Source organism: Parasteatoda tepidariorum, chromosome 8 (genome assembly GCF_043381705.1).
Source record: "Parasteatoda tepidariorum isolate YZ-2023 chromosome 8, CAS_Ptep_4.0, whole genome shotgun sequence".
Classification (NCBI taxonomy): domain Eukaryota; kingdom Metazoa; phylum Arthropoda; class Arachnida; order Araneae; family Theridiidae; genus Parasteatoda; species Parasteatoda tepidariorum.
Window position 1 is genome coordinate 72,905,415 of NC_092211.1, and position 20,241 is coordinate 72,925,655.

Here is a 20,241-nt window from a genome sequence, read left to right on the forward strand (position 1 = left end):
AAACTTATGCTTAAATATAAAATATTACTTACAATAATATATTAAAAATAAAGAATTATCTAGTACAACGTAATAAATTTGAAATATTTTTCCAAAAAAATTTTTTTTGAATACAAGTTTAATGTAATGTATAGAGAAAGAAAGTAAAACCCTTCATACGAGTAATTGGAATCTTCAACCTTTGCTTTCTCTGAATGAATGAAGTTTTCGGTTTATAAAAAGTAGATTTTTTTCTTAAATTTAATCACTTTGCCTTGAAAAATTAATTAAATTAGAAGTAATTATAAATATTTCAGAATTTGTACTACAAAAATACTTATTTTAGCAACGTTATACTATTATAGGCGATATTTGATCACCAGCTCCTAAGCAGCTGAACAGTCGAAACTTTTAAATCAATAATTATTAGAATTCCCGTCAAATCGTCAGAATTTACTCTCTCTTCACGAAATAGTAAAAAAACAAAAGAGTTTTTCTCAGTTCATTCCCTCTGAGGGAATGTTTTAGAAGCGGCAAGAAACTCAAACTTTCTTTTCACACAATGTTATTCTTTCCTATAAATTCCTATTCCAAACAATCACCGTAATTGATCTTCTATTCTTTTGAAATGGAATTTTCTTGTTCTCTTGGAAAATCGAAAGTCTGAGAAAAGACGAGGATCAATAGCAGTGGTCGGACGACGGCCAACAAAAACAGTAGCGTCATAAATGCAACCGTCACCCATTACCTAAAAGATGACGTCACACAACCCAAAAATGGGATATTCTGAATCACTGCGAATATCTGAGGGACAGAAGAGGGTGGGGGCGTGCATATTTAGGTGTCTGACAGTTTTATACCTAGTTGGCTAAGCTCCCGTTTATTTGTGTTGCATAGTTGTTTTTTTTTCTAGAGCTTACATCAGACCTTGCAATGCTTTATGAATAAATTCATCCTTATTTATACCTGGCTGTTGTAAACATGGATATTTTTTTTAAATTCTGCTGCGCAATAATTAGAGGAAGTAGATTTAGTTAGATTAACCGTACATGTGCAGTGGGTACCAACATAAAGGAATTTTAATAGGGAAATACAACATTTGAATATATATTTATAAAAATGTATCATTCACTATATATTAGGATATTTTTCAAACTTGATTTGCACTATTTTTATTTTAATTACTGATATCAAAATTATAAATTTTTACTAAAGTATCGTACTTGATAATTATCGTTATCGTTTCGATATTTATTGTTATTGATAATGATCAAGATATTATATTATTTGATAGTTAGCGTATATTCGATATTTAGAGTAAGATATGGTATTTACGATGCATTAAGAGAATACTTTTTAAAATATCAGGATCGCGATTTCATGTAAGTATTGATATTTCTCGATACATCGTCCAACATAGTTGAGACAATGATGGTGCCTTATCTTCGCAAATTTCAATATGTTCTCGTCAGAGAGGTATATATATATACATATATATATATAAGTTCAAAATGAAGATAAAACAGAAAAAATTATAGACATATGAAAAAAAGGGGGGAGGGGAAATAATAAGTAAAAAATAACAAACGACAGTTTAAAAAAAATACATAAATAAATAAGGGATGAAATTTTATTTAATAAAACCGGAGAAAAAGATATAATCTTTTCATCAACCCACACGATTATATTCGCAAAAAGATTTAAGGTTCTGAAAAAATAAATGTCAAATTTGAATTTCCTTTTCGTGAAATTGTTTTCATTTCAAATCATTAAGTCAAATCAATTTATTATTGCACTCATTCAATTTATTATCAAAAAGAGAAATATGAAAAAGTTGTAGATATTTTGAAAAAGTTAAGTAGTTGTCAATTGTTTGAAACTACAATTTATATCCTAAGTATGACATCAACTATTAATTTTTCATTCAAACGAAAAGCTCTTTCGGCTTTAAGAATCTTTTTCAGGTTAAGTACATTTTTCATTCGGATTGTTTTCATAAAAAATTTTTTTAAAAAAATATCCGAATTATCTTCTATATTTTGAACCACTTACAAACTACATATGGAATATTTGGGAAGAAAATAAAAAGATTATTCATGGTTGACAGTTATTTATTTTCTGACCATTTATCGACTCTTAAGTTAATTTATTTCATTTTAGGTTATTAAAAAAGCTATAAAACTATTCTGCAATTATTTTCTTGACGTGCTGGAATACAAAATTAATGAAAAGAACATTCTTATGAAAAAAGATTTAAGAAAAAATTCAGTATTGTGATTTTTTAATATGTTAAAATCTTATATCCTATAGTTTTTTTTTTTAAAAAAAACTTACAAGAACGATTCTTTTTTCTTTGGCATGCATTTTTCAATTGGCATTCAGAATGCATTTTTTCAATTGGCAGCTAGTATCAACTATTCAGATGATGGTGTAGTATTAATTAATTAGTAAATATTAATTAATTAATTAATTTCAACAATTATTTTTTTAAAATATAATTGTGACAATATTTATATTCATTGGATATCACATTGTTTCAAATTTTGATATTTTGTGTAATGTCTTAAAACTTTAATATTTCTTTTTAAACTTTTGAAATGAGTATTCTGGCTGGTTTTGTTAAAGCATTTTCCTTTTGATACCACGGTATATTAAATATCAATACACAAAATTTCATAGAAAAATTAAGATCTGAAAATTAATGAAGCAATGCAAACAATTCTTAGAATGTTTTGGGATGGGGTGTAATTACATAGAGAAATACGCTTGAAGATTTATCTGATAAGAAATTCTGTATGGTTCATTCGTAATTTGACATTTATTTTGATAAACAATTTAATGTTTTGTTTTAAAAATGAGTATACTGAATGAAAAATCAAAACTCTGTTACTTGAAAGAAACATTGTAAATTAGTAAATAAAAAAATAGTAATTTAGCATTTACTATTCGCTTTAAGTAGTTTACTTTGAAAAATTTAAACATTACGTTAATTAAAATTTGAATAAGAGTATATATATATAAAGAGGTGAAGAGTATAAATAAAGAGTATATGTATAGAGAGTATATGTATAAAGCATAGGCGTAGCATGAAGAAACAAAAAAAGGGGGGGGGCACAAGAATTTACGTTTAGAATCTGCTATGATATTAATAAGTCACTTCCTCGCTTCAGTGACACTTTTATTTTACAATGATAAATTTATGAAAAAAAATTTAAAAACAAAATAAAATTTGAAAACTTTGAATTGAAATTTTATTACGAATTAAATAGTGAATCAGAAAATATAATAATTCGGCAAATATTCATTGTATCCTAATTTTTTTCTTTTAATATAGGTAATATACCCATTATATAATTAAATAATGCCTACTCGAAGGAAATTACAGCATTTTAAAACATATTTACAAAATCAAATGAAAAAGGAAAAATAAATATACATCTGTTGAATACTATCAGAATAAAACTATTTATTACTGCAAAATTGGTTAAAAGTAACTACTAAAAATGTTTCATAACTTAAACGAAAGTAATAATTAAAATTGCAGTCAATTTGTGAACACAATTATTTATGCTGCAACCAAAATGCATAAAATTCCCAAGCATGTAAAAATATGAACCGTTTGAATAAAGTAAGCAAAAAAGAATTAAACGGAGTTATTTCAGTTTACATTCGGAAAAAATGGTGAGATTTTAAAGGAGTTATAAAGCTAATTTCTCTTATATTAAACACTAAACATATATTTCAGCCTTTATTAAATGCCTTGGTACAGGAAACAACCTAGACTAAACTCATTCATCTTGATGATTTGAAAAAATGATTGGTCAACATTTTGAGTCCTACAGGTTCCATTAATTGTTTCGTTACTTCTTGCTCTCAGTCATATGAGCTAGGTGGACTTTTATCGTTTGGAAAAGAAGGAAACTTTATTTTTGATGTATTATTATCATTTTACTAATATAACAAAAGATATAAGAATACTTAGTTTTAAAAGAAGGTAGCGATNTACAAATTTAATAACACGTTAATTAAGAACTCATAATTGCTTTTTCGTTAGCAACTGATGGTAGTTTCCCTTTAAATTTCTTTTTGTGGTAATATGAACTTATATCGTTTGGAAAAGAAGAAAACTTTATTTTTGATGTATTATTATCATTTTGCTAATATAACAAAAGATATAAGAATACTTAGTTTTAAAAGAAGTCAGCGATTTTTATATAATTTTCGTTGACATTTAGGGATTGAATGAATGAAAATAAGTGATATTAAGTCATACAATTAAAAAATATTTTAAATTAAAAATGGCATTTAAAAACTAAAGTATTCATTTTAAAATAAATATAAAAAAGAAGAAAATTTTATACTTTGATTTTTAGACAATTATGACAGCTGACATTTATGCATATAAGAATCCAATTTTTCAAAAAATATGCCAAATACTTAAACACAAGGCACTAAATGTGTGCGTTTAAATTATGTAACTATATACCTTTATTTAAATAAAATTAAGCATTACTAGAGTAGAAAAAAATTATAAATCTTTTTTAATAAATTCTTATACATAGATAATTAATTTCAGTAATCTTATTAAATATAATCGATTTTATATATTTTCGTTCCCTTTGATGCCCTTGATTCGCCACTTCTAAGGATTTCTTTAACATTTGAGGAGATATTAATTAGTATTTTACCTTATCACTAAAGATTTACGTTCCTGGCCGGGCATTTAAGGGTAAAAAATGCATATCACGGGCACGTCGGGCAATTTAAATTTGGAGCTAAGCTGAAAACAGTATTTCCCAAATAATTTTAAATTTACGCTTTCATAAATAAATATAAACTTTAAAAGACTGAAAATAAACAACTAAGGAGAAAAAAAAATCTTGAATAAACAAAACTATAATCAATAAAAAAACAACCGGAATTGAAGTTACGAGGAACACCAAGACTTTTTTCGCTCCATTTTTTATTTTAATTCAAACATTTGGCTAGATTAGCGACGGCTTAGATTGAATTATGAATATTCATAATTAAATATACACTTTTATTTCTCCCTTAAGTATAAATGATTGTACGGTACCGAGTTTTTCTCATGGAAGCTTTAAACTTAGAACAGTTTAATAAAAATAAATTATTTTTTTGAGGCGATATTTGTTATATTGAAAAGACAGGATTTTATTTCTTTCCTACCATCTGCAGGGTTATTCCTTCTGCAATTATTATTATTGTTAATGCCCTGCTTTGTTTCGATTTAACATCTCAATTCAAAACAGCTTCTAACTATAGTTTAATCCAGATAAAATTAGTAAGTATACCGGTATAAATGATTGGTTAAGAAAGTAACTATACATTTGTGAAATAAAGTTATATTTTATTACACGACTCTAATGTTATTAATACAATTTAAATAAATAATAATTTCAGCAATCTTAAAAAAAAAATATTTCGATTACTTTAAAAGAAATGCAATTTTTTTTGAAATGGAAAAAAGGAACATATTATTAAAAGTACTTTTTCTTACGAATATTTCATTTAAATTCTAATTTTAAATGAAACAAAAAAACGATTTTGTTTTGAAAGACCAAACTTATGGACGAGTACATTCCAGAAAATGGGTGTATTACAGAACACTTAATTATAATTATTAATCAACATCCCCTTTTAAAAAAATAGACCGATATTCACTTCACCTGCTTTTTCAAACAGCTGCTTTTACCACCACCCACGAGTTAATACATGGAACGAAAATACCCAACTAGTTTCTTAAAGCAGACGATAATATAAAATCTCTTTCTCTTTTTAAAAGTGACCTTTTGTCTTTGATAAACGCATTAGAATAAGCAAAACTAAGTAAAAAAGAAAAATAATAATAAGCGGGGGAAAATATAAATAAAAAAAAATACTATAGTGGATGGAATAATCTTAATTTTTGTTCATTTAATAAAAAAAGTTTTTTTTTACTGTGTAATCAACTGTGGAAAAATCTGTGGGGGGGGGAGGAGTGTGTAATCAACTGTGGGGGGGGGGAGACACGTGCACCCCCTGACGCTACTCTCATGAGACTAAGCAATATCTTATGAATAAAACTGCCTTATTTTTCTCACCAATGTAAACATAGCCTTTTTAATCTGCTACGCAATTTGTAAAAAGCTATATTTGTAACATTTCGAGCTACTCTGTGAGTTAGCAGTTGTTATTCTCCATTCATTCGATGTGCGCATTATATTCGAAGAATTGCATTTTAGAAGTAGTAATTCCTTCAGTATAAATAATTATTTATCATAATGGAAAAATTTCAAAGCGAATAAAAATGATTAATTATTATTCTGCTTTGCCGATATGAAATTTAGAGATAAGAAATTTGTTTGGAAATTCATAATTTCTTAATAATTGAGAAATAATTATGACAAAACTTTAATACAAAGGTAAGAAAAAATAATTATGAATTAGAACTGTTTCATTTTTCTCTTCAATGTAAACGCAGCTTTTTTTTTAGTCTACTGCGCAATCAGTGAAGAGCAATATTTGTAAAATTTTAAGCTAGTTGCGTAGAACATTTGCTTATTATTTTGTATTTTTTCGTCATCGCCATTTAATCAGAATTAGAAGTAGTAATTTTTAGAGTAGCGCCTTAGAAATGCATTGTATTTTTCGTTATAATGACAAAACTTTAATTCAAATGGAATTTAAATATCAACTATATTTCAAATTTCATTTATTATATTAAGAAACCGTATTAAATTTATTTTTCCCTTTGCCAATACTTTTAATTTAAAACATTCATGTTTTTTTTAAAAATTATTCGTAAGATGCAAGAGAACAAAAGTTTTGCAACTTTATGAACATATTTTATTCAAAATTTATGTCGGGAAGGTTACGAATGCTTTTTTAGGTTACGTTCCTGGTGGAGGCATAACTTTTTACTTTAGGATGTAACGTTTCCCTTTCAATGTACATGTGACCTACAAATTCTTCAATGGAAAACACGCCATTGCACAAAACAGTCTGGTAACATCCTTTTTAATAAAGGGTCTTCATTACAACAGCAAACTGTTAGAAAGTTGTTGCCAGGTAACTTATGTTTTAACCTGTCACGCCGATTTGTATACATCTATTGTGGAATTAAAAAAAAAGTGGGCTCATTTTTGGGTTAGGTTAAAGCGAATTTTAATGCTTCCGAATGTTAATTAAGAACTCATAATTGCTTTTTCGTTAGCAACTGATGGTAGTTTCCCTTTAAATTTCTTTTTGTGGTAATACGATTAGTAACTCATTTATGCAGTCAATTCAACAGAGTAAAAAAGTTGTGCGCAGACAATAAACAATGAAATTGTTTTTCCAATAATTTACGGACGAATTTGAACTAATTGACTTTTAGTTGAAAAATAATTTTATCTCGCTTGTTTAAGTTGACACGAAAAGAGATATGAGATAAGATCCATAAATTATTCATAAATTATTATAATTAATATAAATTCATATTTTTATGTTTCGCATTTAATTTTTCGCTCTACTTATAAAATATTTCAAATTCTAAATACCGATTTTATCATTAGTGGTTTACAGTAAGCCTGCAAATTCTATGAATGTTGTTTCTGAAAGTGTATTTATACTACAATCAGTTAGTTTCATTGATCTTTTCAGTTTTCTATTTTGATTTAAGTGATTAATATCTGGCGCAATTATACCAGTAAACAAACTCGCAATTTCACATTAATCTAAAATTTGACGCTCTTATTTTTTTCCTGCATGTCATGATTCAAAGCCAAACCATTATTAACTTGAAAATACGCTTATTATGCTAATACCATACATTATATGATTATAAAATGACTTAAATTAATTATATGCTTATAAGACAACTGGTATCAATTATATATTTATAAAATGACTGCTATTATATGATTTATAAACATTTTATACTGAGTCTATCTAATTTAAAAAAAAATAAGTAGATGTAAAAAGCCTGTTGTGAAAAGATGATTTTTGAATAGCTACTTTTTGCTCACATTTTGATCATAAAAGTAGCTTTTAGATTTTGAACTATATGTATAGGTATAGTTATGTGTGTTCTTAAACTAGGTGACTATTTATGTCCATTATTATCTTTTATTTTGTAATTTTGAATTCCCACTTTCCTTTATACTGCATAAAAACAATCTAAATCAAGGAACTATTTCTTTTTGTTCTTAAATTATAATAATGATCAGTTTTTAATAAATATTTTTTTTCTTCATTCATTCAAAGCTGTATATACTATACTTAAATTATTTCATTAATTGCATATTTTAGAATATAATATTACAAAGCACGTTTTTAATATTTCTAATTCATTTTTCACGTATATTTCTAATTTACATTTTTCTTGGAATTTCTATTAAAATCAATGCGTTTATATAACGGGTCGCAAACAACTATAAATTTTTATATCAAACGTTAAACCTTAATATATTTGTTAGTATAAGTGCACAGCCACGCTTTAAAAGGCAAGAATTAGCAAGGACAAACATTAAAGAAATAAACATACTGTAAAAAAATTCCGGATCTACTTACGGTAAAAAAGTACTGGCAATCATAGTGCCGGTACTTTTTATTGTAAAATCTATTTTTATCGGAACATGTTACGGAACAAAAAAATCTGATCGTAATTTTTACTGTAATAACTAATGTAAAATCACTGATTCACTCTGATTAAACAAATATTACTTTAAAAATTACGGTATAATATTTTACGGTCAAAATAGATTTATTGGTTGGTTCATCCAAAGTGCCGGTACCTTGTACTGTAATTTGATCTAGAATTTTTTACAGTGCAGGCATCGTTTTCACCGAACAAATGTCTTATTAGTAGTTCAGAACCCATTTCAATAGTTTTTTTCAAGAATTTAATAATATTTGAAATCATTCGAATTTTTTGAATTTGGTTGTTCTGGCATTATTCTCAGATATAAGGGCAACACCACTGTGTAGATTTTAATCTGCAGACTTTATTTTAAGAATCCGTAAAGAATCAACAATCTATCATCTGTGATTCTATTAACACAAAAGATTAGCCGAATTTAGCAAATGACCTCATCATCTTAAGGGACACAATAAAGGGAAAGGCGTGACAAACTAGAATCGCCATCCCGTTGTCATAGCAACAGGCACTTATTACCTAACCCGCTTATGATAGATGAGCTCTTGTTATTATTTGGTGAGCTATTATTATGAGTTACTCCATGAACGCTTGTCCATCAAAGAGATACGTCTGCAAATTGAGCCTCGCCAGATAAATTGCTCAATCTATCAATTAAAGAAACTCATATAACTTATCACGAAGTCGTACATTGTGTTGCGTAGGCGCCGTTACCTTACCTTTTTCAACTTGTTTCAAATAATTATACTTATCCTTTTGACATAGGAGTATAATTTTTATACATAAAATAAATAATTGTTTTGCAGTCTTTAACAGTAACAATTGAATCTATGAAAACATAACTTAAAGTTTTCATTTTCTTAGTAAATGTTGTTTAGAAAAACATTTGTTTTAAATGCTAATCTAAATATTAACTTACAGTCGTGGTTAAAATGTTTATTATAATATTATTACTTATAATTAGCTTCAAATATACAATGATTGTATAAAAATTTGGGTTTATATTTGATACGAACCATAAGATGTACGCATATTCAAGAACGCATAGTTCTTAAAGAACAATTCTGTTATAAATATTATTCCTGAAGTACGTGTGACTATTCATTGTTCACTGCCTGTTAAAATTTAATAATAATTGTATTTATCCTTCTTTTCTTATTATGGGAATTAAATATTATTGTAACCTTGTGTAATACTTTGACATTATATAAAGAAAGCAAGTTGAGTTACTTAAGGTTATTTTGCTTTGTTCACATTTTCTTGTTTTATTTTAGATAATTCATGGTACTTGCTGATTATTATTTTAGAATCTATTTGAAAGAGCATGTATGCAACAATCTATATCATATTTTCCTTTCTTTTTTCTTTTACTAGTCTAATTATCCATAAAAGTTACGATTTTTTACTATATACCCAAGAATTTAAGACAATTTGCTCACCGAGAAAAAAAAATGGTAAAAACTTCCAGAATGTGATAAAATGTACCGAGTTTCTGGGTTTATTAGAACACCAAAAAGCATGATAATTTTTATCGAAGCACTTTGATCATAATTTTCGTAAAATTAACCACAAAATGTAGTTTTATAATGCGTGATAAAATTTGATAAATATGGTAAAATTTGGTAATTTTATCATCACACATTAGAACATAGTATAGAAATTATTTAGTCGGTGAAATTTATTTTTCAGTCTTGTATTTTTTTACTAAATATGTGGCAAAAAGAACTATAATTTTGAAAACCCAAATTTCGGTTAAGCCTTTACTATGTATATGAATGGAAAATTTACCAGGCGTATGGATTGATTACTGTATATTTAGATTTTTATTTCCAGAACTATATGTTTCTTTATTAGAAATGTCCTTACTATTCAGTACGGCAGTTATATTTGAATATTTTTCCTCCGTTCTGGTATTGTTAATATTAGACAGCTATTTTTATTATTGGGTTTATTCTTATTATTAGGTTGATATATTTTAGGAATTCTTTTTTTGCTAGATGTTTTCATCTCTTAACTTGAAGAAAAACTTACTTTGTGTTATCATTTATGAATGGTAAACCGGAGAAGTACTCTCCAATTATAAAAGGCATCAACTTAATAAGCTACTATCTTTAGAGAATCCACACAATGTTAACAGAAGCAGTGAAGTGTGTCAATATGAGCTAGTGAATCAATGAGAGTGAAATATATTAATTTGAAGTATGATATTAACTTTTTACATAAACTTATAAATAAATATGCCTAGTTTTTGCCACCCTTTTTAATGAGAAATCTAAAAATATATGCAAGGGATTGCCATAACGGAACATCCTGTCTTGTATACTGTGTATTTTCTGCTAATTACAAATTTAATAACACAAATTGCATAGTTAATTCTTTATAATTTTGCTTCTTTTCAGACATTTAAAAGCGCAGGATATTTTTGACTTGTTAAAAGCGACTGCGAGGACCTCGATGGGGAAGTTTTAATTTTTTAAAATTTAATTGCTTTAATTTTTCTTCAAAAGCAACTGAAGCATAAATTAAGTTTAAAACGTGGTTTTAAAAACTGTTATATCTATCCAGCTAATTTAGATTGAATATTTTAACTATTATACAATTCGAAAAATTGCATACATTAATTATTTGTTGATAATAAAATTGTGAAGCAGGTTCAATTAATTATCAGTGCCGGTTCTTTATCAAGCCAGTTTTTTTAAGTATAATAGTAATCAGTAAACGGTTAAGTAAAATTAAAGAAATTAATAATTTTTCCATATTTAATTAGATAAATATTTTTAATATGAAAAAAATCCTTTTCATTAAAAGTTTCATGGATTTTTTGATTTTATTTTGGTTTTCTTAGTGGGTGATCAATGTGGTATATAATGTGGCCTTTGACATGACCGCTAAGTAAAGTTTTCACGAACTTCCTGAAAAAGATAACGTTATTTATTCTTATTTTGTAGCATGAAAGTTACAGTTTTTAGATAAATGAATAAATATAAGCTTATAAATAACCTATTTACTAGCTCCAGCCTCATCGATAGCGTGACTGCAATATAACGAACTTAGTCCAGTAAAATTCGTTTATCATAATAAATCCATTTCGGGAGAAGAAAACAGGAATGAAAATACTTTTTGTTCCATCCAAAATGTTCTTTCAGTCGAAGTCAAGGTAGTTTCATTGTTTTTCTTTTTCGAGGTTATTAAACTATTCAAAAAAGTAGTATAATTCCAAACCTGAAACATATTCTTTGAACTACCCAACTTAATATTGCGTGCCCTGACAGCTTAAAATATCATTCTAGAATATGTCATTGACATCGATTTAGGATATGATACTTTTAAAGTAATAATTTTGCTTCATGGAAAAAGTATGAAATTTTTTATTGATACAAGCTATATCGTGGAACTATAAGGAATTTTATACTTGGAAATTATTGTCTTTGTGAGTTATATTTTTGCTTTCAATTGAATAAATGAGTTCGAAAACAGGTCATCTCCAACGAAACTAATTGTACAGGCGACACAACAAGTATCAGCTTGATATATGCAGAGCTTGCACAAAATATACTATAGCAAGTAGGTGGATATGAATTTTTTATATCTTAATTATGTATCTACGTCAGCTAAACTTCAAAATGCATGAATCCCAATTTTGAAAAAAATAAAATGGAGATGACTGATTTTCGAACTCATCGATACACTTAATCTTCAAGATAAGTTTTCTTAAATAATATTTTTAATTAGCAGTTGGTTCAAGTTTATAAAAAATTGCTAAGCGTAATTTGAACAACAAACATTTATCTAACGTTAATGTTTTTCTTTTCATTAAACAACAGAAATAGTAGAAATGTAATTTGATTTTGCGATTATTTGCGAAGATTCATTCTCAGAAAGATTGGTTCAGAACAAACGTAATATCAGAATTTGAACCATAATATCAAGCTAATTTGCTGTAACCTAGGCGTAAAATAGAACAATAGTTTTGCACTATTCCATAATATCGTGTAATGAAGCTTAAGAAGTATAATGAAATGGTTCCAAATTGTACCATATTAAGATTGCACCATATTTGAACGACGTTATAATTCACCAGGCTTCAAAATTTCGAACAGTATATCTACTGTTTAATGTAACTCCTTAAATTCATTGCAATTATTTTAATAAAATTTATTTGTTTTTATGAAAAGTAATTTATGCAATACATTATTTTGTATTAAAATAATCGTCTTTCTTTTTCATTGTAACGCTGAATTAAAAAAACTGTAAACGTTGATAATTTAAAATCCACTTTATAGTTAACCTTTTAATGCACTACCTCTTAGCCAAGGAATTTTAATACCGTTTATCCTGAACAATAGGAGTAATATTTAACTTAACGTTTTGGAAACCGCCCTCACTTTTGTCAGAGATTACATTAAATAAAGATCATTCTCACATAAAAGTTTGCTGGGCGTAGTGAGTTGTAAGTTAGTTATATTCAGCATTCACTTTTGTCCGATAGGTCACGGAAGATCCATTCATGCATGCATATCATCGGGAAAGCGTGCGCTCTTTTCAATTAGGAACTAATATAATTATATCTGTTTTCCAATAGACAGTTTTGTTGAACAGAATTTTGCTTCCGGTTACAAAAAAAAGGAGAAAAAATAGAGAGATAAAGAGACTGTATTCTACTAGAAAGTGATTCTTCTTTTTTTCCATTCATAATTAATGATCAGTATATATCAGATTCTATTTCGGGATTTCAAATTGTTTGTGCTTTTGTTACTAAAATTAATCGCGTTTTTGGTCTGAAGACAAATGATGACGTTTCAATATAATTTTGAAGTAATTATCGTTTAATATTTTAGTAAGTTAATTCAATTAGTTAATTTAAATTCGTGAATTTTTATAGATGCTCTAGTGAAAAATTCTATATGTTTAATTAAAAATAGCTTGGTATTCACAACTATACATACTGATTTTCTTTTACAAAAAAATTTCGTATTTATTATACGTACAAAAATATGCTTTATAATCCAGCTGTTCCCAAATGGAGTTTCGCGGGCCCTAAGGGTGCCGAGGAGGAGCTATAGGCGTTCCGCGGCTTAAGTACTGTTTAGGATTATTAGGACTGTTTAGGATATGATGATAGAAATTAGAAAGCATTAATTAATAATTAAAAATTCTAAAAACAATGAAAATAGAGAAAAAAATTATTTTAAGAACAGCGGAAAATAATCACGTTTATACACATTCAAAATAATTCTGGATAAAATTATGATAAAAAAAACTGGCAGCTTGAGTACAGCACCGCAAAATTAATTTTTACAGTAAAATTTTACACCCTAATTATTACAGTAATACTTATTTAATTACAGTGATTTGGTAAAGATTGCTGCAAAGATGTGTAAAATTTTTTTTGTCCCGGAAAACTTTACAGTTAAAATGAGTTTTTCGGTAGTGCCGGTACTTTTATATTTGGTTTTCTTTACCGTGAGCAAAAATTACTTATTAAGAGGCGGATGTAATGATTTATGTGTGATAACTTTTTTCTTGGGATATAATGAAGTAGATGATACCTCTTGTAGAAATTTCAGCTGAGAATAAAGAATTAAGTTTAAAGTTAANTTATTATATTACACTGGCACTAATTTAAAATATATTTTCCAGAAATCAATTATAATAAAAAAAAATTATCCAGCAATTTTTTGTTTTACGGACCATTTGGCGCCCCTTTGTGAGTAGCGCCCGGGGCATGATGCCCCCCCTTGCCCACCCCTCGCTACGCCACTGAAAGCAGGGTGTAATGATTTATGTATGATAATTTTCTTCTTGGGATATCATGAAGTAGATGATACAATTTGTAGCAATTTCGGCTGAGAATAAGGAATTAAGTTTACAGTTAAGCTGAAGCTTTTTTTTAAAGAGTTTTTAGGACTTGTTGGAATGTAATATCAGTATAACATAAAAATATGCGATGTAGAAATAATGAGTCATTCATCTAACTACGGAAATGATGCGTGAGAACATAATTTAGAATATCTAAAGATCAAACCAGTTTCTTTCTTTCTTTTTTTTTTTTTTTTTGTACATCTTCGCAACATTTACGACGCATTGGGATTTTTTTTTTCGAAACGTGCTTCTTCATTATTATAACAATTGAATTTTTTTTGCTCCACATATTTGTAAAAAAACACAAACAATAATCGTCTGCCGGTTCGTACGAATTCAGCGCGACTGACCTTGCAATGGAATGGAACGTCCCTGAATTTCTCTGTGGATGCATTTTAGTTAAGCGATGATGAGGGACTGGACAATCACGTGTTAAAAAAACAAGTTTCCTCTTCCCGGTTACACAACTATTCCGAGCATTGTTGTCCGATGAGATGTGGCATCAGATTGTTTTTATTTTTTTTATTGTGTAAATATTACAGAAAAAAAGGGCAGCTGTTTTGTTGCATATCTTTAACTTCTCACGGTGATCGCCTCACATTTCCAGACATCACGTAGATTTATTTATTTTGTTTATAGATAGAAGGCATTAAAAAAATTAGCTGTAAACTTTCTTATTCTTATTTGCATTGTGAAACTTAGAAATTTTGAGGAAATTGATTCTATACGTACTCCCAAACTCTCCCAAACGAACTCAACTGTTAAATGGGTAGAGACGGGGAGGGAAAATTCTAAATTTGCTTTTTACTTAATTTTCTCAAATAAACTGATGATGGATATTTACTCCATTTGACAGCATCTTTCGAGGCATCTAAAATGCGAGGTAGCCATTAAACCACAATTTGAGATAAGACCCGTGTGATATTTTAGATTCTTTAATAATTTTCTCTCTCAAAATTATGCCAATGAAATTCTGGAAGAAACAGTTTTCGAAAAGTTATTCAAACACTAAGTAGTTATTAGTTTTTATATTTTGATAAGTTTTGCTTTTATGCTTTTGCTTTTATGCAATTAACACTAAAATAATTTTTTAGCTCCCTCCAAATCGCTTTTCATCAGTTAAAGCTGTGATAAAATTAGATTTTTAAGAAAAATCTGAAAACTGAGAAATGTGTAGTTTTAAATTGTTTACTTAAAAACCGCAAATCACATTATTTTATTGCTTTAAAAGTTTGAAAGAAATCAAGGAAGTTCTAAAAATTACTGAGTGCCATTTCTTCTAATCTAATAAAGCGACTTTTTTTTATTTTTTATCTTTTTTTTGAAAGATATTATGCTGTCTAATAATTATATATCATCGGAAGTTTGTTAAATACAAAAAACCATCACGTTTGTTAAATACAAAAAAAAAAAAAAAAAAAAAAAAAAAAAAAAAAAAAAAAAAAACATTAAAGCTTATAAAATTGACATTGCTTTAAATGTTTTCGAAGTTAAACCTTCTAACTTGCTATGCTGACAACTACGCTTAAATGATTTGAGAGAAAAAAAACGACGTTTTACAAATTATCGTTAATACCATTTTTGTTCATCTCACTTTCTATCAGTAATTTTAGTTCACAAATGCAAAAACTAAAATAAGTAAATGATTTAGAAAATACCTGGTGGTAAATCTAGGGAATCAAAATAATAAGATACGGAAAAAGTTGCATAATAGAATTGAAATTAAACATATTGTAATTTTTTCTTACAAAACATTCAACTTAAGGATTTCTCTCTTGATATTGAATAATATACACTTACTCAAACTTTTACTAAAAATGTCTTATATTTGAATGTTTCATATTTTTTAGAGTATTTCACAATTTTTATGAATCAAACTCACGTGATGAAATAATGCCTCAAACCATATGTGAGGACAACTCAACTGATATAATGAAAACTTTGACAAATGTTCTTGAAAAAAATATTAGAAAAGTTTTCATGAAATATTTTTTTAAATGCTAGATTTAAATATTTATGATAAATTTATTTATGTAATTCATTAATTCTTTTACAGTTTTGGAACACCATCTGATTTATAAATGGCGCCCGAGCGCAAGGTACCCATTCAAAAATCCGATTTCCATGTTTTGGATGATGAGTTCCATTCCATTCGTGGTCGTTTCGAATCCGAAATGAAAAAGATGGAAGAAGAAATGGCGAGACTAAAAGCAAAACTGGCGGATCACGATCGAGGTTCTTTCAAATCAAGTGCATCCATTCACATGTCCACATCTGAAGAGTCCAGCTCCAGTACCAAATCCGAAAATCACAGTGGTTCCTGGATGGATGACCTGAATTCTTCTCCCCTCGTGCAAAATGGCAATGACGGCAAGAATCTCAAACTGAGGTTCGATGTCAGCGATTATGCACCAGAAGAAATTCTTGTCAAAACTATCGACAACAAACTGAAGGTAGGCTTACCAACTTCTTTATTATTTTTTTAAATAATACTTAGTAATGGTCATAAGTATGACATTTTAACTGAGTTAATGCGGTTGGTTGGTTCTAATGCCACTTGCCGCACGGGCAAGTCTGCTAACTGAAACCGAGCAAATTTAAGGTAGAGTGTGCGATTCTTGTTTTTCAGTGATCTATGGCCAAGAATTCGACTTCTGCCACATCATACGTCTCACCTGTTTATAAGGCGGACCCATTCATACATCCATTCATTCATCCACAGATCGTAATTTTGACCTGAATCGGAGAACGATCGTTCTCCAATCCAGTACCTCCAGAGGTATTGATTTGTTAAGGGAACGTGGAGGACTTTGCGATTCGACAGAGTTTTAACGTGCATCAGGCACACGGTGAATCTTCGGCCAGCAGGGTTCGAACCCACGAACTCTCGGACATGGGCCCAGCGCCCTACCAACCAGGCTATCCCGGCCTGAGTTAATGTAAAGTCTAAAAGTACGAGTTCAGCATCGACTATATTTTGTCAAACTTGAATGATACTAGGCATACTAGATAAACTAAACAAATGGCGTTATAAACTAAATCGAAAGGAAAACTGTGCATATAAAGGTAAAACAAAAGAGTTGAGATCACTGGGTTATTTTGGGCACCTGCTATCCTTGCTTATCCAAAGTTGGCTAACCTTCAGTGAAGTATAATATGCGTGAGCAGTGGTCAATATTATTTATTGCTACACGGAGAAAAAAAATTTTGATAAAATTACAACAATGTATGGTAATGAAATTTCGAGTAAAAAAGCCATAAATCTGGCTAACAAAACAAAAATATACGGTATTTTAACCATTCATTTAATAATTTGTCGCTTCATATAGTAACGGTTTGCTTGAAATTCCAATTTTCTAAATTATTTTTCTTCTTACTACACATTTAGTTAAAAATTCAAAACTGAAAAGTAAATTTAGCTGAATGAATAATTTTTATGCAATGTTCTGAGGTATCTTGATAAAATTACCAAATTTTACCACATTTACCAATTCTTATGACGTAATTATAAAACCATATTTTGGTGTTAGTCTTATCAAAACGCTTCGGTAACAATTACCGAACTTTTTGATGTTCCCATAGAGACAGAAACATAGTTAACTAAACTATATTCTCTTGGTTTTGACCATATATTTTTTTTATCAGTGTGCAATTAGCAATACAATTAAGGGAATTTTATACCGACCCTATGCTAATTCTATGGGTGCAGAGGGAAGCTCTGATGTAACTATCGAGAATGTTTGAATAATTCCGAATATTGCAAATCTTATTCTTGTTGGTAATAACTACGAGCTGCATTTAAAAAAAAGCATAGGAATGTTTAACAGCATTGACAAATGTCTTAAATAAATAAAAGGTAGCAGCAAATATTTGAATAACTTTTTTTATTGAAAAAAGCTTTAAATAAATTGTGCCTAAATAACTAAACAAGTAAATTAAATCTTCGTAATCTAATTTTTTTCTGAGCATTACTAGTTAAGAAAAGCTACAAAGTAAAACTCAGTATTTGAATTTCATGACTAACCGCACAACTATCCCACTGAACTACTTATCCTCCTGATAATGTCCAGAAAAGTCTCATTAAAACGCTTCTAACTCCACGAGTGCCAAAAATAATCCAGACGTATATTTTAGCTCAGGCACCTGTTAACTTTTAAAAATTTTTGGAAGTACTTCCGCAACGGTTTTGTCAAGCTAAGAATAGACCTGACTTCATCATACCATTCAACAAGATACACATTTTAGTGTCTTAAAAGTACTATTTAGCATGACAAGAGAGCATTAGTTGTTTAAAAAAAGACTTTTTACAATTAGTCCTTCACGTCCAGGCTGTTTATTTAAAACCTTGAAATTCCCTTTCAGGTAACTTCGATAGTAATTTTGGTTTTGACGTAAAAATTCCATTTGTTAGAATGTAGTACTGAATAATGCGCAGATATTAGGGCTTAAAAATATTCAAAGAAAAAAATTGACACATTGTTTTTATTGATGATGCAAAGATTAATTCAAATATTTGAGTTTCAAGGAGTAGTATTTAAAACGTTACCGAAAATAATTGCTTATTCTACTTGTTTTCTTTTTTTTTTGTTTTAATTTAGAAAATGATAACGAGGTGTGTTTTACTTTTATTTTCGATGTAAAGGTGCTTATTTTACTATAAAGTTTTAAAATTAGCCATATTATTCTTGATTAATTTATACAGCTGAAATTAGCAGACTTTTTTATAGCCTGATATGTATAATGCAGTGTTCTCCGTAAGTGTTTTTAGAAGGGAGGCCCACCCTGCTTGCTTTTTCACAGAGGTAAATAAACCCACCTTGACCATTTTGTAAAAATGATGTCCTCTTTTTGTTTAGAATAAAAAATGCTTTCTTTTTTTAAGAAAAAAAGAGAAGTGATTACTGTAGCAGAAACCAAGAACATAAGATTACTGAAACTATGCAAATTATTTTTATGCTATGTTTATATAAAATATTATTTCTCATACTTATTTGAGTCTGTTTAATTCCATTTCGTAGGGCACTAATCTAGCTAGATATAGTTAATATATTTAGCAAAATTAGTGCCCTTCAAAACTGAAGGGGCTCCTGTTTTGAAAAAGCCCCCTGCCGTTTTTCATTTTTAGGGAGATCTCTGTATAATGTTATTTAACTATAGGAATTGTGGAATGCATATCTTTGGAAACTAATATTTTCGTTTTTGTAAATATATTTTACTCAACATATGTGTTTAGTATTTAAAGATAATGCTTGCTAATAAAAGTGGAATTAATAATTAAAATGGATAATATTACGGCATTTTTTTTTAAAAAATGTAATTATTTAAAACTTACGAAGCAATAATTTTTTCTCAAGATGCTACTTAGACGTTAAAACAAAACAATTAAATTGAATAACTGCTCTTCAGTCGAGTTTGCCAAAAGTATCAAATCGTGAAATCTATGGAGTTGTGGTATACTCACAATGGTGCTGTTTAAGTGTAATTTCAAATGCTTTTCAATGGTTCATTTTAAACTTATATTTTGCAAAGTGCCCAGTTTAAAAAGTAGCTTTCCGATGAGCTGTCCGAAATTCAAAAACAGCGTCTCCAATCTTAGAAATTTCCCAACCACCTCTCTCTTTTGTTGAGTGTATAATGATCGAAATATGAAATACTCTTTCATTAAGAAGAAAAACTGGAGATATTCTTATCAATCAATCAATGAAATTAGTCAACTTAGGAACTTTTCTAATATTCCGAAGAGCTGTCCGAAATTCAAAAACAGC

The 20,241-nt window shown here is 28.4% G+C and overlaps 1 protein-coding gene across 2 annotated transcripts in view; it reads left to right on the plus strand.

Moving 5' to 3' along the window:
- The window catches only part of LOC107456242 (heat shock protein beta-1), a 46,300-nt gene that overhangs the window by 23,812 nt on the left and 2,247 nt on the right, over positions 1 to 20,241 (plus strand). For both annotated transcript variants that reach the window (XM_021146370.3, XM_043053168.2), the window contains exon 2: positions 16,533 to 16,929. In XM_021146370.3, the coding sequence (XP_021002029.2) occupies positions 16,558 to 16,929 (372 nt within the window). In that variant the 5' untranslated portion in view covers positions 16,533 to 16,557. The remainder of the gene's footprint in view (positions 1 to 16,532; positions 16,930 to 20,241) is intronic.